The 17122-nt window shown below is 44.9% G+C and overlaps 1 protein-coding gene across 3 annotated transcripts in view; it reads left to right on the top strand.

Moving 5' to 3' along the window:
* LOC124003931 (metabotropic glutamate receptor 4-like) overlaps nucleotides 1-17122 on the top strand; it is a 310526-nt gene that overhangs the window by 79432 nt on the left and 213972 nt on the right. For all 3 annotated transcript variants that reach the window (XR_006833296.1, XM_046312584.1, XM_046312583.1), the window contains exon 2: nucleotides 121-1166. Coding sequence is in view for 2 of the 3 variants with exons in the window: in XM_046312584.1 (XP_046168540.1) it covers nucleotides 621-1166 (546 nt within the window). In the remaining variant the exon portion in view is untranslated. The remainder of the gene's footprint in view (nucleotides 1-120; nucleotides 1167-17122) is intronic.

Raw genomic sequence — 17122 nt, 5'->3', positions numbered from 1 at the left:
GTTTTGACAGAAAAAGAAAGCACTGAAAAGCTCAAACCAACACAAATCCCTTCTCTCATCTCTAGCCCCTCTCATTCTGTGTGGTGTTTCTCATCGCTCCTCCTCTGCTTTATCTTGCAGGAATTCACTCAGCAACCCGGAGAATTGAGCCGAGTGGCCTGAAGGCTCTGACACGAATCAACCAACCCCCCCACCCCCAAGGGAAGGGGAGAGATTAAAAACTCCTGATCGACGTGGAGGGAGAGAGTAAGAGAAGGAGGGAGAGAGAGAGAAGGGGAAAAAAGAGCTTATCATACACCTTTGCTCTTCTTAATGCCCCCTGTGAGGGATCGCCATAGGCAGGGTGGTGAGTAACAGCGGGCAGAGGAGTAGCTGCCCACCACACTAGTCAGACCATGGAGTGAGGAGAATAGAAGGAAAGAAAAAGATAAGAAAAGAAGAGGATATATCATTTGAAGAACCAAACTTAGAGCAAAGCAACGAGACACATCACCTGTTCTGTGCCCACCTCTTCGAAAAGTATTATTAAGGTTAACCCCCATGACATAAAGTAGTGTTCTCTGTGTTCCTGATTCCGCTGGGTTCTAGAGTGTGTCAGTATTCGTGTCTGGGCTGTGGTCATGGTGTCTCAGCTCCAGGGGTGTGCTTTGCATCGGACAGACAGGATCTGTCACAGAGGCAGCCTGATCAGGCTCTTACTTCTACTCTACTGCTCTCTCATGACCGCCCAGGCTGCCAAACCCAAAGGCCCGGGTGGCACACACCTCAACTCCATCCGCATCGATGGAGACATCTCCCTGGGAGGCCTGTTTCCTGTGCACGCCAGGGGCAATGAAGGCAAGGCCTGTGGGGAGCTGAAGAAGGAGAAGGGGATCCATCGTCTGGAGGCCATGCTGTTCGCCCTGGACCGTATCAACAATGACCATTCCCTGCTGCCCAATATCACGCTGGGAGCACGCATTCTAGACACGTGTTCCCGGGACACCCACGCCCTGGAGCAGTCACTTACCTTCGTCCAGGCCCTCATCGAGAAGGACGGGACGGACGTCAAGTGTCTTGGCGGGGGAGCACCCATCATCACCAAGCCTGAGAGGGTAGTGGGAGTCATTGGAGCCTCGTCCAGCTCTGTGTCCATCATGGTGGCCAACATACTGCGGCTCTTCAAGGTAAGGACCACCCCTTGGGGGTCTTCACTACATGGTTGTGTGGTTGTGGTGGAGTGTTTACAGTGTGAGTGTCTCTTGGTGGGTCAAACTCAACCAATTTTTATAGATGCAGGCCTGCGAAGCCACTACACAACACAACAATAAACAATGCATTTAATGTACTTTAACGGTGACAAACGATGCCTACAAACTGTTAGGGCTTACATACAGCTGTCCCGACCACAGAGCTTTCCTTTAAGCACCATGGAGTGAATCCTTATCACCGCTACACCTGGCTATCAGCTGAGCCACGTCTGGCAGCAAAACATTTTACTCACTCTCATTTACTGCCATTTTAAAAACCATAGCTGATGTCTGACTTCTTTAAATAAAATGTGTTTCTACTGGTTCCTTGTGGATTGTTGTAACTCGATAACAACCACATTCTCCTTCAATAATAATACATGCCGACATGAGTTTTGACTTTAGAACCACACACAAACATTATTACATTGATGTTCAGTAAATTCATAATGTTTGTTTTCATGTATTTAACACTTAGCTCTAAGTATAAGCAAGTGCAAGAAAATGAGCAGCGATGAAGTAGGCCTATTCGTTCAGCACTTTCAAAATGGACAGCAACAGAAATTCTGATAGATGTTAGTAAAGATAAAATCAGCAAGATGTTGAGGCCTTAACTTTATTCTTCATAAAGTCACCACACACACACAGAGAGAGAGAGATAGAGAGAGAGAGAGAGAGAGAGAGACCACACGCACACAGAGAGAGATAGAGAGAGAGAGAGAGAGAGAGAGAGAGAGAGAGAGAGAGAGAGAGACCACACGCACACAGAGAGAGATAGAGAGAGAGAGAGAGAGAGAGAAACGTTTTATAGACAATGTACTGGTGCAGAGACATGCATTGAGCAAACTAATCCACCATCGAAATGGAATTACATTTGGCCCATTACTGAACTTCTGTTTGAAAATAAAGGTTTGAATTGGATTGTCATTGGCAAACATGGTTACAGACCCAACAAAATAGCATCCCCTTCATTGTGGAGAAAAGCGCACGAGCTAATTATAATACACAAAGTAAACAATACAATTAAATGCATAATTGAATTGCCTAAAGTGTGACCCACCAGCTGGATATGGTCCTATGTAGCAAAATTTGAAATGGTGTTTTTTTAAGATGGAATAAAAGTAGAAAACAGTATATCAGACACTGCAGTTGAGGAACAATGGGAAAGTAATTCTGTTTTGAAAGTTGATAAACTTGTAACCCCAATTTTGAGAAAATAGCGATTGAATATGTTGGTAAACGTACTGGAGTGCTCTTCTTTGTCTACCCAATTCAACATCGTTCACACCCTCTTAAGCCTTAGCCCCATCCATCTCTTTAAGGATTCACATGTGAGGCCACGTGCTAAACAGAGTGAGTAGTGTAGTAAACAACCAAAGATTTCAAGACTAAAAGTGGTAAAAGTAGTCTGCTACATTAAGGGAAAAAATCCAGGTAAAAATACCCTTTATCTCATCCTTGGCCTATATCCTAATCTGACTTTGGGGTAGGTCATGTTGTTCTTCACATTACTGTCTCTGATAAAGATGTAAATAGTACAGTGAAATGGTTACTGGCATAGTAACAATATCAAAAACAGAAAGTGTCCAGAAAAATATTTCATAAATATTCAAGAATTTTTTGATGACTCTTACCCAGACATACTTGTCTAAATTGATGGGTCATGTAATCATCTGGAAAACTGGAGTTGCTATAGCCCCCCCCCCCCCAGCACAACTAGCTAAGTGGATGGGTCACTATTGTCTAGACATGTACACATGTTCATGAAAAACAATAGATTGCCATAAACACCCATGACTAACTTGACTAACTTGATGGGTCATGTAATCATCTGGAAAACTGGAGTCTTTTGTTTAGACATGTAGCTACAGTAGCTAGCAAAACAATGAACTGGCATAATCGCAACTCACACTACTACCCATACAAACATTGTCATAGCTGTAGTATGAATCTGCAGGTAGCTTAAGCAGAAAGTATCACCTGCTAAATTCAGGGCGTCAATGTTGTTGAGAAAAGTAGCAAAACGTTTGTAGTTCTTGATGGCAAATGTTATTTCTTTCAAAAACGCAGCTAAAGAAAGGACAATCTACACATACTCAGCACCTCACATTATAGACAGAAGATTCCTACACGGCAGACCAATCCAAATTCATGTCCAGCCCATCCATTATCTCAGACAATCATGGCTAGTGGGAAGGTTCCTCCCTTTTTCATGGCTAAACCAACTAGGCTTGTAATTTAACAATTGTATTCATATTTACAGATGTAATACAAGTTTGTTATTATGGCACATGAAAGTTCATATATTCCTGAAAAAAACATTTTTTTATAAAAAACAATTTAAATATGTTCTAATGCCTCTCCTGTGAAGTAGTGACGTGCGACATACACCTAGCTTCCTGAAACGGTTCACAAATTATGAATAAGATACTAATGTGATAGTCCTACACTGGATATATGAAACATTAAGAACACATGCTCTTTCCATGATATGACTGAATCGAGGTGAAGTCTATGATCCCTTATTGATGTCACTTGTTAAATCCACTTCGATCAGTGTAAATGAGACAGGTTAAAGAAGGATTTTAAGCCTTGAGACAAATGAGACATGGATTGTGTATGTGTGCCATTCAGAGGGTGAATGGGAAAGAAAAAATATTTAAGTGCCCTTGAATGGTGTATGGATGTAGATGCCAGGCGCACCGGTTTGTGTCAAGAACTGACATGATCAGTCCAATCAAAGCAGTACCCAAGGGGGCTTGAACTACCTAGCTCTCCCGTAGATTCTGCGGTGAAGTAGTGTACCCATGAGTGACAGAACCCTGAGCCAATCATGGCCCCTCCACCACAGAAAGCACTGAGCTAGGCTGAAACACCTGCATTTTGGAGCTGCTTACTCAAGAATGAGTTTGGATGCTGCTTTATTAACTCAATGATTTTCTTCATTGTTTGCTAATATGATATGTGACATGAATTAATGCTAGAATGACATGCAAAACATGCCTTTTTTTAATAGGTGGAGCTCAAAACAGATGGGTTTTCGCACCACCTGCCCTGAAAGACGGGTCGCCACTGATTGACGTGCTTGCAGTGTTGTAGGGAATGTCTGATATACTGTATATACACTGTGGTGTTTGCAGTGTCGGATGTGTTAAGGCTAGTGAGTAGCCAGCTAATCTTTATATTTCAAGTCTAGCCAATTTGGATCTATTTGCTTGCTAACAAGATAGAACAGTTGAACTGTTATGAATACACCCTTGAATACACACTGTTTGAAGAACAGTGAGTGGTGGGACACAATGCAAATAGTCCGTGTAGCCATTTGATTATCTATTCAGGAGTCTTATGGCTTGAGGGCAAAAGCTGCTGAGAAGCCTTTTGGTCCTAGACTTGGCGCTCCGGTACCACTTGCTATGCGATAGCAGAGAGAACAGTCTATGACTGGGGTGAAAAGGGTCTTTGACAATTTCAGAATGAGAACGATTCCTTATATACATATTTTAATACTCATTGCACATTTATAAAACATAGACTAGATAGCCACACACTGTTATGTGCTAGCTAAAATGCTGCTAGCGGTACGTAGTGTTGTCACAACACCAAGTTTAGTATCACGATCTGCGATACCAAGGGAAAAAAACAAGACGTGTTAGCCAAAGTCACAGAATGGCACTTGATCCAGACATATCTTTTGAGTTCAATATAATTACATTTGAGATGTATTAATGTATGCAATAGTAAACCAGTTATAAAGTCACACTTTTATTTTCTATATTTTTTTTAACAATCTAACTACATAACATAATAACAACCAATACAGGTGAATGCATAGTCTATAGAATTGTGTGCATGCACTGAGTTATTGAGCTTGTTTTGGCTGATTTCACGGGGCTACAGATGAAAAACAATCTGTTTCCCTTCCATTTGGGACATATTTTATTCTACTGATCTACAACATTTGCATAGAAGAAGCAATCTCTTCTTATTTAAAAGTGCACGCTGTCTCTAAGACCCATGATGTCATTCACACACACACTCAGTTCGAGGCTCGAGCAAAGATCATCTTGACTGGGGGAGATGTGAGGTGGGGGAGATAAAGTGAAATAATAATGTTTTGACTGGCGGCAGAGAAGTCAGGTGCAGGAGAGCAAAAACTGATTGACAATGGCGCAGTTTAATAAACAAAACCACTGTAAACAGAACAAATAAATCAATGGGTAAAACAAAGCCCATCATCACCAGCATAACGTGCACAAGCACAATTCCAGACAAGGACATGGGGGGAAACAGAGGGTTAAATACACAACATGTAATGATGGAATTGAAACCAGGTGTGTGGGAAGACAAGTCAAAACAAATTGAAAATGAAAGGTGGATCGGCGATGGCTAGAAGACCGGTGACGTCGAACAGCCGAACGCCGCCCGAACAAGGAGAGGGACCAACTTCGGAGGAAGTCGTGACAAATGTGTGCTTACCTTCTGAAATCTCGCTCTGATTTGTCATCCAAAGGATCCCAGAGATAACATGAAGTGTTGTTTTGTTAGATAAAATAGTTTTTCATATCCTTAAAAGGTCCATATAGCATGCACAATCAATTTGTTATTTCCACTCGTTCAATTTGCAAATCTAACCCTAAACGTTGTTTCAACCAGGCAAATCACATTCATATTTATTCCTCAGAGATCCTAAAACGTAACCAGACTTCACTTTATCATTAGGGGTGTAGTATATCCGTTTGGACACCAAATTTGGTCAGAGAGCAACGCCTTCAAGGCACGCCGATGACGCGGGCAGTCTTCACTTGATCAACTGTAACTTTGTCAAATAAGTATCTGTCGCAAAATGTAGCTGCTAACCTTGTGCGACAGCAAGCCTTTTCATTTTGAACAAAACTATAAGAATATGGAGAGTTATGAAGTTATGAAAACTGTGTGTTTTGCAAATGTTAAACTTATAATATGGCTGCTAATACTGGAAAAGCTAAATTAAAGTCCAAGTATACAGATTTGACAATATTCTTGCAGAAAAATGTAATGTGAATGTAAATGTCTCCTTCACAATTTTCAAATGTACCTGGGTGACTTCACACTAAATGTCATGTAGTAATGTCATGTTGTTTGCTCCAACTTCAAGTTATCCGTCTGAAACTTTCACATATACTTGTGGACACCATCGGAATTACAACCAGAGTGATGGAAAGATGCAGGACCTGTCAGGACCCGGTTGCGAACCCGGGTCTCCGGAGCGAGAAACAGTCACTTAACCAACTGAGCCACGAATAGTCGGCAGAACCCAGAAGATGAGGCAGACACAGCAGTACTTGAGACGGTGTATTTAATGAAGTAAAAAGTGAAGTTCTTCAGGAAAACATGTAACTCCACAACCTCAAAAGGAATCCTACAAGAACAAAGGTAATCCTCCAAGACAAAAAAGGTAAATCCACAAGGTGGAAGGCAAAGCACAAAAAGCCTCAAAAGATACTCAAAAAACAAACAAGAACAAAAAAACAGAATTCCACAAGAGAGTCCACCGGGATCAACAAGCGTTCTCAGAGTACTAGGGCTGGGTGCTAACATACAAACACAGAGCAAAGAACAGAGGAAAACAAAGGGTTTAAATACAATCACGGGAAACGAGGCACAGGTGCAAATAATAATGGGGATCAAGGGAAAACAAAAGGTAAAAAGGCACAATGGGGGCATCTAGTGACCAAAAACCGGAACAACCCTGGCCAAATCCTGACAGGACCTTTCTGTTTCATTACAAAGATGGTGGTAGAAAACCCCCCCCAAAAAACTGGCGATTTTTTTTATTTGGATTTTCTTCTACCAGATATATTGTGTTATATTCTCCTACATTCATTTCACATCTCCACAAACTTCAACAAGTTTCATTTGAAATGGTACCAATAATATGCATATTCTTGCTACAGGTGTCATGGTTCATGAATCCACTGCCTCCCTCTCTCTGTCTCTCTCTGTCTCTCTCTCTCTCTCTCTCTCTCTCTCTCTCTCTCTCTCTCTCTCTCTCTCTCTCTCTCTCTCTCTCTCTCTCTCTCTCTCTCTCTCTCTCTCTCTCTCTCTCTCTCTCTCTCGTGTTTGTGTGGGCGTGGTTCCCAATCTCGGCCTGATTGTCTGCGCCAGCTGGAACCACTTATCTTCCCTTTATATGTTCTGTAACCAGTGTTTCTTGTTGTCAGATTGTTGTTTCTTGTTGTTACTTCCCTGAGGTTGTGTTGTTACTTCCCTGAGGTTGTGTCGTGTGTCCATGCTCATCTCTCGCCGCCCTTGTGTGGATTATCTGCTGTGCTCCTTCCTACCCATCCGGACACACTCCCCTGAATTTCTCAGCACGCTATCACCGGAAGATGCGCCCTAGTCCCTGGGTCGGATTCCGTCTGAGTACAGTCTGTCTGTCCTGTTGCTGCTGTAAATTGTATTCATTAAACCATTGTTGCTTGCATCTTGCATCCGCCTCTGTATTGTCACAACAGGCAGTTAGATTTGGATGTCATTTTAGGTGAAAATTGCAAAGAAGGGGCTACCCCTAAGAAGTGTAAATATCTGACTCCACACCATGGGAGTTCCCATAAACTTACAATAGTCCCATTGGCCATCTCAATCTAACCATCCTTTGTCTCGTTTGCTAAGCAATTGCAGCGAGTGCCTCTCACCCATAGAGTTGTATAGAGGGTTCATAGTCAAAACTACAAGATGGATTCTCTAGTACATCACTATGCTCTCACTATCCTGAATAATAGGATGCAACAGCAGTTCATGTCATTGTCTCCTAATAGAACAATAACAGTTTGTCTTTCGACCCAAATTCATTACTTTGACCCCCCCCCCCCCCCATAATAGAAAAAAGTCATTTTCATCCAGATGTTATACTTAGTCATAGAGCATACCGAATCCCATGGTTTCACTGATTTATAAGCTCAGACCTCTTAATTGCTTTCTCTGATCTGTTGATGCTACTTATGCTGTTGTTCAGGTTTGATTGATGGAGTTGGCTCCAACCTGTCAAACTACTGTCATTTCATTGAGTCATTCATTCCTTCTGATAAGAAATGCTTGGCCTTTACTCTCCTGGAAGTCATGCATTCAGACTGCGTTTTAAGACTAATTGGATATTTTGCATATCTATTACTAAACATCTCACTATTTGTGATAATTGGATTATATATTTTAGCCTGATAAAATTAATTAAAAAATATTCTGGTAAAGACAAGACAGGCACTTTCAGCGATTTATTATATTTATCACAGATCCTTCCCTATGCTGGAGTTACATGCATCATCATGAATACTGGTGGCTCAGTTATGAATGGGTGTTTACACAAGCAAAGCTCTGCCTGTGTAACGCCATTCATCTGGCAGAGGGCTGTGATCAAAGAGCTCCAGTGGACGGGGAAGGGAGGGTGAGGGACATGGCTTTGACAGCCCTTATGTTCTGCCATAAATACCTTGAATGCTGAGTCCAACATCACAGGGCTATACAGTACCTACCAGGAGGAGTGTATCCTCTTACCTCCGCAGCCTGGATGTAAGCATAGCCCTGAGTGAGCCCAGCATGGTGGCGGGCTCTTACAATAATACGCATCTCCGACAGCACTCTCTGATCCCTTTCGCTCAGGAAGCCTGTTGGAAGTCCTGCGTCATTAGCACAGCATAATCTTATCATTACTGCATATAGCAGGTTTCCCTACCTATTTAATGTGGCTCTCTCTGATCTCTTCTTCATCTACCCCTTTACTCCCCTCCTATTTCTACATGACCCCCATCAAACTCCCCTCATAATAACAGTCATGTGATGCAGGTAGACAGTTCGATCCGGATGTGTAGAGAACCTGAAGTTGGCCACATGTTGAGTCAACACTGTTCTAATTTCAAGGGATCAAATCAAATCAAATGTATTTATAAAGCCCTTCTTACATCCGCTGATATATCAAAGTGCTGTACAGAAACCCAGCCTAAAACCCCAAATAGCAAGCAATGCAGGTGTAGAAGCACGGTGGCTAGAAAGGCCAAAACCTAGGAAGAAACCTAGAGAGGAACCAGGCTATGAGGGGTGGCCAGTCGTCTTCTGGCTGTGCCGGGTGGAGATTATAACAGAACATGGCCAAGATGTTCAAATATTCATAAATGACCAGCATGGTCAAATAATAGTAATCACAGTGAACAGGTCAGGGTTCCATAGCCACAGGCAGAACAGTTGAAACTGGAGCAGCATGGCCAGGTGGACTGGGGACAACAAGGAGTCATCATGCCAGGTAGTCCTGAGGCATGGTCCTAGGGCTCAGGTCCTCCTCCGAGAGAGAAAGAGAGAATTAGAGAGAGCATACTTAAATTCACACAGGACACTGGATAAGACTGGAGAAATAGGAGAAATAATCCAGGCGTGGAAGAGCACCAGTAAGCCAGTGACCCAGCCCCTGTAATAGGGTTAGAGGCAGAGAATCCCAGTGGACAGAGGGAAACCGGCCAGGCAGAAACAGCAAGGGTGGTTCATTGCTCCAGTGCCTTTCCGTTCACCTTCACACTCCTGGGCCAGACTACACTCAGTCATATGACCCACTGAAGAGATGAGTCTTCAATAAAGACTTAAAGGTTGAGACCGAGTCTGCGTCTCTCACATGGGTAGGCAGACCATTCCATAAAAATGGAGCTCTGTAGGAGAAAGCTCTGCCTCCAGCTGTTTGCTTAGAAATTCTAGGGACAATAAGGAGGCCTGCGTCTTGTGACCGTAGCATACGTGTAGGTATGTACGGCAGGACCAAATCGGAAGGATAAGTAGGAGCAAGCCCCTGTAATGCTTTGTAGGTTAGCAGTAAAATTTTGAAATCAGCTGTTGCCTTAACAGGAACCCAGTGTAGGGAGGCTAGCACTAGAGTATTATGATCAAATTGTTTGGTTCTAGTCAGGATTCTAGTAGCCATATTTAGCACTAACTGAAGTTTATGTAGTGCTTTATCCGTGTATGTCACGGTGTTCATTTGGTGAAGGAGAGTCGGACCAAACTGCAGCGTGTATATTGCGATCCATGTTTAATCACACAACGTAACACGAATCCAAAACACAAACTCTACAAAACAATAAACGTAGTGAAAACCGAAACAGCCTTAACTGGTGCAAACCAACACAGACTAAGGACATCAAGACACTCAGGACAATCACCCACAACACAACCAAAAGAATATGGCTGCCTAAATATGGTTCCCAATCAGAGACAACGATAAACACCTGCCTCTGATTGAGAACCACTTCAGACAGCCATAGACTTACGCAGAACACCCCACTAAGCTACAATCCCACTACATACACACCACATACAAAAACCCATGTCACACCCTGGCCTGACCACATAAATGAAGATTAACACAAAATACTTCGACCAGGGCGTGACAGTGTAGCCGGAAAGTAAAGAATTGCAGTAGTCTAACCTAGAAGTAACAAAAGCATGGATGAATTTTTCTGCATCATTTTTGGACAGAAAATGTATATTTTTTGCAATAATACGTAAATGGAAAAAGCTGTCCTTGAAACAATCTTGATATGTTCGTCAAAAGAGAGATCAGGGTTCAGAGTAACGCCGAGGTCCTTCACAGTTTTGTTTGAGACGACTGTACAACCATCAAGATTAATTGTCAGATTCAACAGAAGATCTCTTTGTTTCTTGGGACCTAGAACAAGTATCTCTGTTTTGTCCGGGTTTAAAATTAGAACGTTTGCAGCCATCCACTTCCTTATGTCTGAAACACAGGCTTCTAGCGAGGGAAATTTTGGAGCTTCACCATGTTTCATTGAAATATACAGCTGTGTGTCGTCCGCATAGCAGTGAAAGTTAACATTATGTTTTCGAATGACATCCCCAAGAGGTAAAATATATAGTTGAAATAATAGTGGTCCTAAAACGGAACCTTTAGGAACACCGAAATTTACAATTGATTTGTCAAAGTACAAACCATTCACAGAGACAAACTGATATCTTTCCGACAGATACGATCTAAACCAGGCCAAAACTTGTCCGTGTAGCCCAATTTGGGTTTCCAATCTCTCCAAAAGAATGTGGTGATCGATGGTATCAAAAGCAGGACTAAAGTCTAGGAGCACGAGGACAGATGCAGAGCCTCTTCACAAGTGCAGTCTCAGTGCTATGATGGGGATTAAAACCAGACTGAAGCATTTCGTATACATTGTTTTTCTTCAGGAAGGCAGTGAGTTGCTGCGCAACAGCTTTTTCATTTTTGTTTAGATGAATGGGAGACTCTATATAGGCTGATAGTTTTTTATATTTTCTGGGTCAAAGTTTGGCTTTTTCAAGAGAGGCTTTATTACTGCCACTTTTAGTGAGTATGGTGCACATCCAGTGGATAGAGAGCCATTTATTATGTTCAACATAGGAGGGACAAGCAAAGGAAGTAGCTATTTCAGTAGTTTAGTTGGAATAGGGTCCAGGATGCAGCTTGAAGGTTTAGAGGCCATGTTTATTTTCATCATTGTGTCAAGAGATATAGTACTAAAAGTGTCTCCCTTGATCCTAGGTCCTGGCAGAGTTTTGCAGACTCAGGACAACTGAGCTTTGGAGGAATACGCAGATTTAAAGAGGAGTCCGTAATTTGCTTTCTAATGATCATGATCTTTTCCTCAAAGAATTTCATGAATTTATTACTGCTGAAGTGAAAGTCATCCTCTCTTGGGGAATGTTGCTTTTTAGTTAGCTTTGCGACAGTATCAAAAATAAATGTTGGATTGTTCTTATTTTCCTCAATTAAGTTGGAAAAATAGGATGATCGAGCAGCAGTGAGGGCTCTTTGGTACTGCACGGTACCAAGCTAGTTGGAAGACTTCCAGTTTGGTGTGGTGCCATTTCTGTACCATTTTTCTGGAAGTTTGCTTCAGAGCTCGGGTATTTACTCTATACCAGGGAGCTAGTTTCTTATGACAAATGATTTTCGTTTTTAGGGGTTCAACTGCATCTAGGGTTTTGCACAAGGTTAAATTGAGGTCCTCGGGTTAGGTGGTTAACTGATTTGTGTCCTCTGACGTCCTTGGGTAGGCAGAGAGAGTCTGGAAGGGCATCAAGGAATTTTTGGGTTGTCAGAATTTATAGCACAACTTTTGATGCTCCTTGGTTGGGGTATGAGCAGATTATTTGTTGCGATTGCAAACGTAATAAAATGGTGGTCCGATAGTCCAGGATTATGTGTCATGTTTGTCATTTATTATCATGTCTTGTCCCTGTGCTCCCCATGCTATTCGTTTCCCTCTGCTGGTCTTATTTGGTTCTTTCCCTCCTTCTATCCCTCTCTCTCCCCCTCCCTCTCTCACTCTCTCGCTCTCTCTTCTCTCTATCGTTCCGTTCCTGCTCCCAGCTGTTCCTATTCCCCTAATCATCATTTAGTCTTCCCACACCTGTTCCCGATCCTTTCCCCTGATTAGAGTCCCTATTTATTCCTTTGTGATCCGTTCCTGTCCCGTCGGTTCCTTGTATTGTATTCACCATGCTGTGATTGCGTTTCGCCCTGTCCTGTCGTGTTTTTGCCGTGATTGTGTATCGCCCTGTCCTGTCGTGTTTTTTGCCTTCATCAGATGCTGCGTGTGAGCAGGTGTCTCTGTCGACTACGGCCTGCGCCTACCCGAAGCGACCTGCAGTCTGTGGCCGCTTCTCCAGTTGTTTCCCCTCTACAAGTCTAGAGGATTTCTGTTATTCCGTTTTGGACTTAAATAAACTCTGTTTCTGTTAAGTCGCTTTTGGGTCCTCTTTCACCTGCATGACAGAAGGAACCGACCAAGGAATGGACCCAGCGACTTCAGACGCTCGTTACACTGCCGTCGAGATCCAAGGAGCCATGCTCGGCAGACACGAGCAGGAATTGTCCGCTGCTCGCCATGCCGTGGAGAACCTGGCCGCTCAGGTTTCCGACCTCTCTGGACAGTTCCAGAGTCTACGTCTCGTGCCACCTGTTACTTCCTGGCCTGCCGAGCCTCCAGAACCTAGGGTTAATAACCCACCTTGCTACTCCGGGCAGCCCACTGAGTGCCGCTCCTTTCTCACGCAGTGTGAGATTGTGTTCTCTCTCCAACCCCACACATACTCTAGAGAGAGAGCTCGGGTTGCTTACGTCATTTCACTCCTTACTGGCCGGGCTCGAGAATGGGGCACAGCTATCTGGGAGGCAAGGGCTGATTGCTCTAACAAATTCCAGAACTTTAAGGAGGAGATGATTCGGGTTTTTGACCGTTCAGTTTTTGGTGGGGAGGCTTCTAGGGCCCTGGCTTCCTTATGCCAAGGTGAACGGTCCATAACGGATTATTCCATTGAGTTTCGCACTCTTGCTGCCTCTAGTGAGTGGAACGAGCCGGCGCTGCTCGCTCGTTTTCTGGAGGGACTCCACGCAGTGGTTAAGGATGAGATTCTCTCCCGGGAGGTTCCTTCAGATGTGGACTCTTTGATTGCTCTCGCCATCCGCATAGAACGACGGGTAGATCTTCGTCACCGGGCTCGTGGAAGAGAGCTCGCATCAACGGTGTTTCCCTGCTCCGCATCGCAACCATCTCCCTCCTCTGGCTTTGAGACTGAGCCCATGCAGCTGGGAGGGATTCGCATCTCGAATAAGGAGAGGGAACGGAGGATCACCAACCGCCTGTGCCTCTATTGCGGAGTTGCTGGACATTTTGTTAATTCATGTCCAGTAAGAGGCCAGAGCCCATCAGTAAACGGAGGGCTACTGGTGAGCGCTACTACTCAGGTCCCTTCATCTAGATCTTGTACTACTATGTCGGTCCATCTACGCTGGACCGGTTCGGGTGCTACATGCAGTGCTTTGATTGACTCTGGGGCTGAGGGTTGTTTCATGGACGAAGCATGGGCTCGGAAACATAACATTCCTTTCAGACCGTTAGACAGGCCTACGCCCATGTTTGCCTTAGATGGTAGTCATCTTCCCAGTATCAAATTTGAGACACTACCTTTAACTCTCACAGTATCTGGTAACCACAGTGAGACTATTTCTTTTTTGATTTTCCGTTCACCGTTTACACCTGTTGTTTTGGGTCATCCCTGGCTTGTATGTCATAATCCTTCTATTAATTGGTCTAGTAATTCTATCCTATCCTGGAACGTTTCTTGTCATGTGAAGTGTTTAATGTCTGCCATCCCTCCCATTTCTTCTGTCCCTACTTCTCAGGAGGAACCTGGCGATTTGACAGGAGTGCCGGAGGAATATCATGATCTGCGCACGGTCTTCAGTCGGTCCCGAGCCAACTCCCTTCCTCCTCACCGGTCGTATGATTGTAGTATTGATCTCCTTCCGGGGACCACTCCTCCTCGAGGTAGACTATACTCTCTGTCGGCTCCCGAACGTAAGGCTCTCGAGGATTATTTGTCTGTGTCTCTTGACGCCGGTACCATAGTGCCTTCTTCTTCTCCGGCCGGGGCGGGGTTCTTTTTGTTAAAAGAAGGACGGTACTCTGCGCCCCTGCGTGGATTATCGAGGCTGAATGACATAACGGTTAAGAATCGTTATCCGCTTCCCCTTATGTCATCAGCCTTCGAGATTCTGCAGGGAGCCAGGTGCTTTACTAAGTTGGACCTTCGTAACGCTTACCATCTCGTGCGCATCAGAGAGGGGGACGAGTGGAAAACGGCGTTTAACACTCCGTTAGGGCATTTTGAGTACCGGGTTCTGCCGTTCGGTCTCGCCAATGCGCCAGCTGTTTTTCAGGCATTAGTTAATGATGTTCTGAGAGACATGCTGAACATTTTTGTTTTTGTCTATCTTGACGATATCCTGATTTTTTCTCCGTCACTCGAGATTCATGTTCAGCACGTTCGACGTGTTCTACAGCGCCTTTTAGAGAATTGTCTCTACGTAAAGGCTGAGAAGTGCTCTTTTCATGTCTCCTCCGTTACTTTTCTCGGTTCCGTTATTTCCGCTGAAGGCATTCAGATGGATTCCGCTAAGGTCCAAGCTGTCAGTGATTGGCCCGTTCCAAGGTCACGTGTCGAGTTGCAGCGCTTTTTAGGTTTCGCTAATTTCTATCGGCGTTTCATTCGTAATTTCGGTCAAGTTGCTGCCCCTCTCACAGCTCTTACTTCTGTCAAGACGTGTTTTAAGTGGTCCGGTTCCGCCCAGGGAGCTTTTGATCTTCTAAAAGAACGTTTTACGTCCGCTCCTATCCTCGTTACTCCTGACGTCACTAGACAATTCATTGTCGAGGTTGACGCTTCAGAGGTAGGCGTGGGAGCCATCCTATCCCAGCGCTTCCAGTCTGACGATAAGGTTCATCCTTGCGCTTATTTTTCTCATCGCCTGTCGCCATCTGAGCGCAACTATGATGTGGGTAACCGTGAACTGCTCGCCATCCGCTTAGCCCTAGGCGAATGGCGACAGTGGTTGGAGGGGGCGACCGTTCCTTTTGTCGTTTGGACAGACCATAAGAACCTTGAGTACATCCGTTCTGCCAAACGACTTAATGCCCGTCAAGCTCGTTGGGCGTTGTTTTTCGCTCGTTTCGAGTTTGTGATTTCTTACCGTCCGGGTAGCAAGAACACCAAGCCTGATGCCTTATCCCGTCTGTTTAGTTCTTCTGTGGCTTCTACTGATCCCGAGGGGATTCTTCCTTATGGGCGTGTTGTCGGGTTAACAGTCTGGGGAATTGAAAGACAGGTTAAGCAAGCACTCACGCACACTGCGTCGCCGCGCGCTTGTCCTAGTAACCTCCTTTTCGTCCCTGTTTCCACTCGTCTGGCTGTTCTTCAGTGGGCTCACTCTGCCAAGTTAGCTGGTCATCCCGGTGTTCGAGGCACTCTTGCGTCTATTCGCCAGCGCTTTTGGTGGCCGACTCAGGAGCGTGACACGCGCCGTTTCGTGGCTGCTTGTTCGGACTGCGCGCAGACTAAGTCGGGTAACTCTCCTCCTGCCGGTCGTCTCAGACCGCTCCCCATTCCTTCTCGACCATGGTCTCACATTGCCTTAGACTTCATTACCGGTCTGCCTTTGTCTGCGGGGAAGACTGTGATTCTGACGGTTGTCGATAGGTTCTCTAAGGCGGCACATTTCATTCCCCTCGCTAAACTTCCTTCCGCTAAGGAGACGGCACAAATCATTATTGAGAATGTATTCAGAATTCATGGCCTCCCGTTAGACGCCGTTTCAGACAGAGGCCCGCAATTCACGTCACAGTTTTGGAGGGAGTTCTGTCGTTTGATTGGTGCGTCCGTCAGTCTCTCTTCCGGGTTTCATCCCCAGTCTAACGGTCAAGCAGAGAGGGCCAATCAGACGATTGGTCGCATACTACGCAGCCTTTCTTTCAGAAACCCTGCGTCTTGGGCAGAACAGCTCCCCTGGGCAGAATACGCTCACAATTCGCTTCCTTCGTCTGCTACCGGGTTATCTCCGTTTCAGAGTAGTCTGGGTTACCAGCCTCCTCTGTTCTCATCCCAGCTTGCCGAGTCCAGCGTTCCCTCCGCTCAAGCGTTTGTCCAACGTTGTGAGCGCACCTGGAGGAGGGTGAGGTCTGCACTTTGCCGTTACAGGGCACAGACGGTGAGAGCCGCCAATAAACGCAGGATTAAGAGTCCAAGGTATTGTTGCGGCCAGAGAGTGTGGCTTTCCACTCGCAACCTTCCTCTTACGACAGCTTCTCGTAAGTTGACTCCGCGGTTCATTGGTCCGTTCCGTGTCTCCCAGGTCGTCAATCCTGTCGCTGTGCGACTGCTTCTTCCGCGACATCTTCGTCGCGTCCATCCTGTCTTCCATGTCTCCTGTGTTAAGCCCTTTCTTCGCACCCCGTTCGTCTTCCCTCCCCCCTCCCGTCCTTGTCGAGCGCACCTATTTACAAGGTACATAAGATCATGGACATGCGTTCTCGGGGACGGGGTCACCAATA

The sequence above is a fragment of the Oncorhynchus gorbuscha genome, linkage group LG18 (assembly GCF_021184085.1).
Source record: "Oncorhynchus gorbuscha isolate QuinsamMale2020 ecotype Even-year linkage group LG18, OgorEven_v1.0, whole genome shotgun sequence".
In the NCBI taxonomy this organism is placed as follows: domain Eukaryota; kingdom Metazoa; phylum Chordata; class Actinopteri; order Salmoniformes; family Salmonidae; genus Oncorhynchus; species Oncorhynchus gorbuscha.
Note: the sequence above shows the minus strand (reverse complement) of the source record. Positions and strands in the feature narration are given on the sequence as shown.